We start from the raw sequence: 10,000 nt of genomic DNA, 5'->3' as shown, positions 1-10,000 counted from the left end.
GGATTTGTTAACGAATTCTTTGTGGATCTGTGTAATCTGAGGGAAATATGTCTCTCTAATATGGTCATACATTGGGCAGGAGGTTAGGAAGTGCAGCTCAGTTTCCACCTCATTTTGTGGGCAGTGAGCACATAGCCTGTCTTCTCTTGAGAGCCATGTCTGCCTACGGCGGCCTTTCTCAATAGCAAGGCTATGCTCACTGAGTCTGTACATAGTCAAGGCTTTCCTTAATTTTGGGTCAGTCACAGTGGTCAGGTATTCTGCCGCTGTGTACTCTCTGTTTAGGGACAAATAGCATTCTAGTTTGCTCTGTTTTTTTGTTAATTCTTTCCAATGTGTCAAGTAATTATCTCCTTGTTTTCTCATGATTTGGTTGGGTATAATTGTGTTGCTGTCCTGGGGCTCTGTGGGGTGTGTTTGTGAACAGAGCCCCAGGACCAGCTTGCTTAGGGGACTCTTCTCCAGGTTCATCTCTCTGTAGGTGATGGCTTTGTTATGGAAGGTTTGTGAATCGCTTCCTTTTAGGTGGTTGTAGAATTTAACAGCTCTTTTCTGGATTTTGATAATTAGTGGGTATCGGCCTAATTCTGCTCTGCATGCATTATTTGGTGTTCTACGTTGTACACGGAGGATATTTTTGCAGAATTCTGCGTGCAGAGTCTCAATTTGGTGTTTGTCCCATTTTGTGAAGTCTTGGTTGGTGAGCGGACCTCAGACCTCAACCATAAAGGGCAATGGGCTCTATGACTGATTCAAGTATTTTTAGCCAGATCCTAATTGGTATGTCGAGTTTGTTGTTCCTTTTGATAGCATAGAATGCCCTTCTTGCCTTGTCTTGTTCACAGCTTTGTGGAAGTTACCTCTGATCTTACTGAGATTTACTTTCAGGACCCAGGTCTGTCAGGGCCCAGGTCTAGGTGCTGCTGTAGGCCCTCCTTGTTCGGCGACAGAAGCACCAGATCATCAGCAAACAGCAGACATATGACTTCAGATTCTAGCAGGGTGAGGCCGGGTGCTGCAGACTTTTCTAGTGCCCGTGCCAATTCCTTGATTTTACCAAGGTTGCTGTTGACGCGTATGCCACAGTATTTATTGGGGTCAAATTTGTCTCCACTTTTCTCTCTCTCTGCGTCTTTCTTACTCTAAACCTGCCTGCCCGCCCTCCCTCCCTCCCTCCCTCCCTCCCACCCTCCCTCCCTCCCTCTAGTGTTCTCGCTCCTGTGACGGAGGTTACCGTGTGCGTGAGGTGTGTTGTCTTGCCGACAACGTGACCCCAAGTGAGCTGTGTGACCTCAGTGCGACCCCTGAGAGTCGGGAGGATTGTAACACCCAGCCCTGTTTACCTGAGACAGGTATGACCTTCTCCTCCATCCCTCTCTCCTCCTCCCTCTTTCCCTCTACCCTCTGCTCCTCCCTCTCTCACACCACCCAACACACTGCGTAATGTCTCCTCTAGTCTCATCGTGTAGTATCCAGTACTATATCTGTGCAATATCTCGTCTCATCATGTAGTATCCAGTACTATATCTGTGCAATATCGCCTCTAGTCTCATCATGTAGTAACCAGTACTATATCTGTGCAATGTCTCCTCTAGTCTCATCGTGTAGTGACCAGTACTATAACTGCGTGTTCGTGGTCCAGGCCAGGTTGTGTGTGTACTCCTACTACAGAACTGCCTGCTGCTCATCCTGCTCCGTCATCACACACACACACTCCTCAAGAACCACCTCCGCAGGCGATGACTTCCCCAGATAGGAGTTTGTCTCCCTAACTGAGATCACCTGGCTCCTGGAATACACACCTGAAAGAACAACACCTGAAAGAACAACACCTGAAGGAACAACACCTGAAGGAAACACACCTCACCTCCACCTGAACACACCTGTATCAATACCAACACTCACCTGGCCTCACCTCCACCTGAACACCTGTATCAACACCAACACTCACCTGGCCTCACCTCCACCTGAACACACCTGTATCAATACCATCACTCACCTGGCCTCACCTCCACCTGAACACACCTGTATCAACACCAACACTCACCTGGCCTCACCTCCACCTGAACACCTGTATCAACACCATCACTCACCTGGCCTCACCTCCACCTGAACACCTGTATCAACACCAACACTCTCCTGGCCTCACCTCCACCTGAACACACCTGTATCAATACCATCACTCACCTGGCCTCACCTCCACCTGAACACACCTGTATCAACACCAACACTCACCTGGCTTCACCTCCGCCTGAACACACCTGTATCAATACCATCACTCACCTGGCCTTACCTCCACCTGAACACCTGTATCAACACCAACACTCACCTGGCCTCACCTCCACCTGAACACACCTGTATCAACACCAACACTCACCTGGCCTCACCTCCACCTGAACACACCTGTATCAATACCATCACTCACCTGGCCTTACCTCCACCTGAACACCTGTATCAACACTCACCTGGCCTCACCTCCACCTGAACACACCTGTATCAACACCAACACTCACCTGGCCTCACCTCCACCTGAACACACCTGTATCAATACCATCACTCACCTGGCCTTACCTCCACCTGAACACCTGTATCAACACTCACCTGGCCTCACCTCCACCTGAACACACCTGTATCAACACCAACACTCACCTGGCTTCACCTCCGCCTGAACACACCTGTATCAATACCATCACTCACCTGGCCTTACCTCCACCTGAACACCTGTATCAACACTCACCTGGCCTCACCTCCACCTGAACACACCTGTATCAACACCAACACTCACCTGGCTTCACCTGAACACTGGACTCCATTATCATAACACTCCAGTGACCAAGCCCTTGACTTGTTCACTATTGTTATTGTTCATGTTTAAACTTCCAGCATCACTTCCTCATCTGTCATTGTTTATGTCTTGTGATGCACCAGGTTTATATTAAACAACCCAACTACGGTATTTATTCTAAAAAATAAAGACTTTCAACAATCTGGGACTTTGATTATTTAGAAGGAGGACAGCAGAGAGCTCTGTTTCCACGCCGACGGAGGAATGTAAACATGTCCACAGGGTTGTCCTGCGGGTGGGAATGTATGGAGTCAGAACGTTGGACGCTTTAACTTGATGACCAAGTCAGACCTCCTGAGAGGAGATATCTATTATCTCTGCAGTCAATTGAGAAAGCAGAACTGGAAGCAGAACATTAAGAGGATGGTATCATCTGAGGAGACTCCTAGGGTGATATTTGGTGATGTTATCATCTGAGAAGACTCCTAGGGTGACGGTATCATCTGAGGAGACTCCTAGGGTGATGGGATTATCTGAGGAGACTCCTAGGGTGATGGTATCATCTGAGGAGACTCCTAGGGTGATGGTATTATTTGAGGAGACTCCTAGGGTGATGGTATCATCTGAGAAGACTCCTAGGGTGATGGTATTATCTGAGGAGACTCCTAGGGTGATATGTGGTGATTGTGTTATCTGAGGAGACTCCTATGGTGATATGTGGTGATGGTATCATCTGAGGAGACTCCTAGGGTGATATGTGGTAATGGTATCATCTGAGAAGACTCCTAGGGTGATGGTATCATCTGAGGAGACTCCTAGGGTGATATGTGGTGTGGGTATAATCTGAGAAGACTCATAGGGTGATATGTGGTGATGGTATCATCTGAGAAGACTCCTAGGGTGATGGTATCATCTGAGGAGACTCCTAGGGTGATGGTATCATCTGAGAAGACTCCTAGGGTGATGGTATTATCTGAGAAGGGTGATATGTGGTGATGGTATCATCTGAGAAGACTCCTAGGGTGATGGTATTATCTGAGAAGACTCCTAGGGTGATGGCATTATCTGAGGAGACTCCTAGGGTGATGGTATTATCTGAGACTCCTAGGATGATGGTATTATCTGAGGAGACTTCTAGGGTGATATGGGGTGATGGTATTATCTGAGGAGACTTCTAGGGTGATATGGGGTGATGGTATTATCTGAGGAGACTTCTAGGGTGATATGTGGTGATGTTTTTATCTGAGGAGACTCCTAGGGTGTTATGTGGTGATGGTATTATCTCAGGAGACTCCTAGGGTGATATGTGGTGATGGTATTATCTCAGGAGACTCCTAGGGTGATATGTGGTGATGGTATTATATGAGAATAGTCCTCTAGTCCTCATCTCTCTCCTCTAGTCCTCATCTCTCTCCTCTAGTCCTCATCTCTCTCATCTAGTCTTCATCTCTCTCATCTAGTCCTCATCTCTCTCCATTCTCTAGTCCTCATCTCTCTCCTCTAGTCCCCATCTCTCTCCATTATCCAGTCCTCATCTCTCTCCATTCTCTTCCAGTCCTCATCTCTCTCCATTCTCTAGTCCTCATCTCTCTCCATTCTCTAGTCCTCATCTCTCTCCATTCTCTAGTCCTCATCTCTCTCCATTCTCTAGTCCTCATCTCTCTCCATTCTCTAGTCCTCATCTCTCTCCATTCTCTAGTCCTCATCTCTCTCCATTCTCTAGTCCTCATCTCTCTCCTCTAGTCCTCATCTCTCTCCTCTAGTCCTCATCTCTCTCCTCTAGTCCTCATCTCTCTCCTCTAGTCCTCATCTCTCTCCTCCAGTCCTCATCTCTCTCCTCTAGTCCTCATCTCTCTCCTCCAGTCCTCATCTCTCTCCTCCAGTCCTCATCTCTCTCCTCCAGTCCTCATCTCTCTCCATTATCTAGTCCTCATCTCTCTCCATTCTCTTCCAGTCCTCATCTCTCTCCATTCTCTAGTCCTCATCTCTCACCATTCTCTAGTCCTCATCTCTCTCCATTCTCTAGTCCTCATCTCTCTCCATTCTCTAGTCCTCATCTCTCTCCATCCTCTAGTCCTCATCTCTCTCCATCCTCCAGTCCTCATCTCTCTCCTCCAGTCCTCATCTCTCTCCTCCAGTCCTCATCTCTCCATTATCTAGTCCTCATCTCTCTCCATTCTCTTCCAGTCCTCATCTCTCTCCATTCTCTAGTCCTCATCTCTCTCCATTCTCTAGTCCTCATCTCTCTCCATTCTCTAGTCCTCATCTCTCTCCTCTAGTCCTCATCTCTCTCCTCTAGTCCTCATCTCTCTCCTCTAGTCCTCATCTCTCTCCTCTAGTCCTCATCTCTCTCCATTCTCCTCCAGTCCTCATCTCTCTCCTCTAGTCCCCATCTCTCTCCTCTAGTCCTCACCTCTCCCCCATCCTCATCTTTTCTCCTTCAAGACAGCAAGTTTTATAATGACTTCACAGAAATGGCGGTGTCTTCCTCCTGGGTTCAGAGAGACCGTCTTCCTCCTGGGTGTAGAGAGAGCAGAGAGAGAGCGTCTTCCTCCTGGGTGTAGAGAGAGCAGAGAGAGACCGTCTTCCTCCTGGGTGTAGAGAGAGCAGAGAGAGACCGTCTTCCTCCTGGGTGTAGAGAGAGCGTCTTCCTCCTGGGTGTCGAGAGAGCAGAGAGAGACCGTCTTCCTCCTGGGTGTAGAGAGAGCAGAGAGAGACCGTCTTCCTCCTGGGTGTAGAGAGAGCAGAGAGAGACCGTCTTCCTCCTGGGTGTAGAGAGAGCAGAGAGAGAGCGTCTTCCTCCTGGGTGTAGAGAGAGCAGAGAGAGACCGTCTTCCTCCTGGGTGTAGAGAGAGCAGAGAGAGACCGTCTTCCTCCTGGGTGTAGAGAGCAGAGAGAGACCGCCGGCATGTTTCAGCAAATAGGCTTGTTGCTAAACAACATATTCATGTCTTTATCATAGTTACAAAAGTCCCAGGTTATTCAGAAATCCTGGTTGAACGATTCGCAGATTTCCTACTTATTCCTTACAGAGCATCCGACTGGGACTTCTGGGAAAACCTGGGAATTCAGTGGTCTAAGGCTGTGATTCAGTGGTCTAAGGCTGTGATTCAGTGGTCTAAGGTTGTGATTCAGTGGTCGAAGGCTGTGATTCAGTGGTCGAAGGCTGTGATTCAGTGGTCTAAGGCAGTGATTCAGTGGTCTAAGGCTGTGATTCAGTGGTCTAAGGCTGTGATTCAGTGGTCTAAGGCAATGATCAGTGGTCTAAGGTAATGATTCAGTGGTCTAAGGCTGTGATTCAGTGGTCTAAGGCTGTGATTCAGTGGTCTAAGGCTGTGATTCAGTGGTCTAAGGCTGTGATTCAGTGGTCTAAGGCTGTGATTCAGTGGTCTAAGGCTGTGATTCAGTGGTCTAAGGCTGTGATTCAGTGGTAAGGCTGTGATTCAGTGGTCTAAGGTAATGATTCAGTGGTCTAAGGCTGTGATTCAGTGGTCTAAGGCTGTGATTCAGTGGTCTAAGGCAGTGATTCAATGGTCTAAGGCTGTGATTCAGTGGTCTAAGGCTGTGATTCAGTGGTCTAAGGCAGTGATTCAGTGGTCTAGGGCAGTGCTAGCTGTGTCACTAGAGATTCAGTGGTCTAATGCTGTGATTCAGTGATCTAAGGCTGTGATTCAGTGGTCTAAGGCAGTGATTCAGTGGTCTAAGGCAGTGATTCAGTGGTCTAAGGCAGTGATTCAGTGGTCTAAGGCAGTGCCACTAGAGATGCAGTGGTCTAAGGCAGTGATTCAGTGGTCTAAAATGATTCAGTGGTCTAAGGCAGTGATTCAGTGGTCGAAAATGATTCAGTGGTTTAAGGCAGTGATTCAGTGGTCTAAGGCTGTGATTCAGTGGTCTAAGGCAGTGCCACTAGAGATTCTGGGTTCGAGTCCAGGTTCTGTCGCAGCCAGCCGCGACCGGGAGACCTAATGGGGGCGGCGCACAATTGGCCCAGCGTCGTCCGGGTTACGGGAGGGTTTTGACCGGCTGGGATGTCCTTGTCCCATCGCGCTCCTGTGACGGGCCCGGGCGCAGTGCACAGGTCACCAGGTATAACTGTGTTTCCTCCGATACATTGGTGCGTTTGGCTTCCGGGTTGGATGTGCGTTGTGTCAAAGAAGCAGTGCGGCTTGGTTGGGGTCGTGTTTCGGAGGACACACGGCTCTCGACCTTCGCCTCTCCCGAGTCCGTACGGGAGTTGCAGCGATGAGACAAGACTAACTACCAATTAGGAAAAAAAGGGGTGAAGAAATAGTTTTTATTTCACCTTTACTTAACCAGCTTCCTTCGTCTTCTTCGTCTAGTTTACCAGATGAACACAGAGATCAGATTGTTATGTATTTATTCTGTTTACAAGCATCATTCGTACCAACATTCATCGATTTTCAATACTTAAGTTTGTCCGTTTTTTTTCCAAAACATTTTTTTTTTTTTACAAAGACATAAATATACGATAGAATACAATACAGTATAAACTATATAAAATACTAAATAAAATGGATATACTTATTTAAAATGATAATCACAAAAGAGGCGAAACCAGAAAAATGGGATCTTTTGACAACGAGGCAAAAAACACCAGCATGAACATAAAACAACTGAACACCAATGATATTACTGTTGTCCGTCTCGCTCCCCCTCTGTCGTACACTAGTTTACAGTACACTAGTTTACAGTACACTAGTTTATAGTGCACTACAAGGGGGAAAAAAACTACATCACCGGAGACTCAGCCAATGGCTATGTCAGAAATGGGCGTCGCCAATGGCTATGTCAGAAATGGGCGTCGCCGGAGATGCAGCCAATGGCTACGTCAGAAACTACATCACCGGAGACTCAGCCAATGGCTACGTCAGAAACTACATCACCGGAGACTCAGCCAATGGCTACGTCAGAAACTACATCACCAGAGATTCAGCCAATGGCTGCGTCAGAAACTGCACCCTATTCCCTATATAGTGAACTACTTTTGACCAGGGCCCTTCATAGGGAATAGGATGGCATTTTGAACGTAGACATTATGTATATTAGGTAAGTACGTACGCAGGTTGCTTTTGGGTCCAAATTTTGTTGGTTTTTTGGGAGGCCGGAACAACAAAACAACAAAACTACGGAAAGCTGGAAGGCACATATCTGAGGAAGCATGAGACCTTCAGATGAAGGGAAGTGTCCTCAACAGCATCCTAATTCCCTTACGGTGCACTACCGTTTGACCAGAGCCCTTTTGACCACTAAATATTTAGTGCACTAGCGCACGAGTGACCTTTTCCAACACCAAATAGGGAATAAGGTGCCATTTTGGAACGTAACCCGGGGAACAGGAAGAAGAGAGACAGTAGAGGGAGGGTAAGGCAGTGAAACAGGAAGAAGAGAGACAGTAGAGGGAGGGTCCGAGGCAGTGAAACAGGATGAAGAGAGAGACAGTAGAGGGAGGGTTCGAGGCAGTGAAACAGGAAGAAGAGAGACAGTAGAGGGAGGGTCCGAGGCAGTGAAACAGGATGAAGAGAGACAGTAGAGGGAGGGTTCGAGGCAGTGAAACAGGATGAAGAGAGAGACAGTAGAGGGAGGGTTCGAGGCAGTGAAACAGGAAGAAGGAGACAGACAGTAGAGGGAGGGTTCGAGGCAGTGAAACAGGAAGAAGAGAGAGACAGTAGAGGGAGGGTAAGGCAGTGAAACAGGAAGAAGAGAGAGACAGTAGAGGGAGGGTTCGAGGCAGTGAAACAGGAAGAAGAGAGATAGTAGAGGGAGGGTCCGAGGCAGTGAAACAGGAAGAAGAGATATACAGTAGAGGGAGGGTAAGGCAGTGAAACAGGAAGAAGAGAGAGACAGTAGAGGGAGGGTACGAGGCAGTGAAACAGGAAGAGAGAGAGAGAGACAGTAGAGGGAGGGTCTGAGGCAGTGAAACAGGAAGAAGGAGAGAGACCGTAGAGGTAGGGTGCGAGGCAGTGAAACAGGAAGAAGGAGAGAGACCGTAGAGGGAGGGTCCCGAGGCAGTGAAACAGGAAGAAGAGAGAGTAGAGGGAGGGTCCCGAGGCAGTGAAACAGGAAGTGTTAAGGCCAACTGATCATCTAAAACCAGGATGCCCAAACTGTTATAAGACATACAACCTGACCAATAAAAACAGAGTATTCAATATCAACATGACCAATCGGTAATCTTCTGTTGTCATATTCCAGCCCACTAATATAGATATCTGTCACCAAGGATAGAGAGAATTATATTAAAACAAGGCTTGTTATTGACCCCAAGGTTAGAGAGAATCACATTAAAACAAGGCTTGTTGTTGACCCCAAGGATAGAGAGAATTATATTAAAACAAGGCTTGTTACTGACCCCAAGGCTAGAGAGAATTATATTAAAACAAGGCTTGTTATTGACCCCAAGGTTAGAGAATCACATTAAAACAAGGCTTGTTATTGACCCCAAGGCTTGTTATTGACCCCAAGGTTAGAGAGAATTACATTAAAACAAGGCTTGTTATTGACCCCAAGGTTAGAGAGAATTGTATTAAAACAAGGCTTGTTATTGACCCCAAGGTTAGAGAAAATTAAATTAAAACAAGGCTTGTTATTGACCCCAAGGCTTGTTGTCGTCCTTCATCTTCCTCCATTAGACATTGTAGTTATTATTATTACTATTATAAACACAATATATACACGTATGTTACAGGAATATATATATATATATATATATATATATATATAATATATAGGAATATACAGGGTGTTAATGCTCCTCATGTCTCAGTATAAATCAGTATGTTCAAGCACTCAGGGAGTCGGCGGCTTTGGCTTGCGGAGGGGTTTCATTACCTAAACAGGAAATACATCACCATAGAACTAAAGGCCGATAAAAGACAGAAGAAGAAGAGGTCAAAAAGAAGGTTGACAGTCCAGTGGGTCATTCATCGTCGTGTGTCATTAGGGAGAGCGACCATAGACTTAGACAGACCTCTATGGTGCAGCACATGCTGTCACACAAGACATTGTCGCACAGGTGCAAAGCAGAGCCCTCTAGCTAGCTCTATGGGAGAAACAGGCCAGGCCAGGCCAGGCCAGGACAGGACAGGCCAGCTCCTCTTAGCTCTATGGGAGAAACAGGCCAGGCCAGGACAGGATAGGGCCAGCTCCTCTTAGCTCTATGGGAGAAACAGGCCAGGCCAGGACAGGATAGGGCCA

The 10,000-nt window shown here is 47.2% G+C and overlaps 2 protein-coding genes across 2 annotated transcripts in view; one reads left to right on the top strand and one right to left on the bottom strand.

Annotated features, from left to right (window-relative positions):
- Nucleotides 1-2,977, top strand: part of LOC109885384 (thrombospondin type-1 domain-containing protein 4-like) — a 31,271-nt gene extending 28,294 nt beyond the window's left edge. Inside the window, exons 10-11 of the mRNA XM_031821532.1 lie at nt 1,208-1,352; nt 1,596-2,977. Of these exons, the coding sequence (XP_031677392.1) occupies nt 1,208-1,352; nt 1,596-1,756 (306 nt within the window). The 3' untranslated portion in view covers nt 1,757-2,977. The remainder of the gene's footprint in view (nt 1-1,207; nt 1,353-1,595) is intronic.
- A 4,169-nt stretch (nt 2,978-7,146) lies between these two features.
- The window catches only part of LOC109885385 (tyrosine-protein phosphatase non-receptor type 9-like), a 45,641-nt gene continuing 42,787 nt past the window's right edge, over nt 7,147-10,000 (bottom strand). The window contains exon 16 of the mRNA XM_031821531.1: nt 7,147-10,000. This exon is cut by the window's right edge and continues 1,181 nt beyond it. The gene's annotated coding sequence lies outside the window, so the exon portion shown is untranslated.

This window comes from Oncorhynchus kisutch, unplaced genomic scaffold (assembly GCF_002021735.2).
Source record: "Oncorhynchus kisutch isolate 150728-3 unplaced genomic scaffold, Okis_V2 scaffold3990, whole genome shotgun sequence".
Taxonomy (NCBI): Eukaryota; Metazoa; Chordata; class Actinopteri; order Salmoniformes; family Salmonidae; genus Oncorhynchus; species Oncorhynchus kisutch.
Note: the sequence above shows the minus strand (reverse complement) of the source record. Positions and strands in the feature narration are given on the sequence as shown.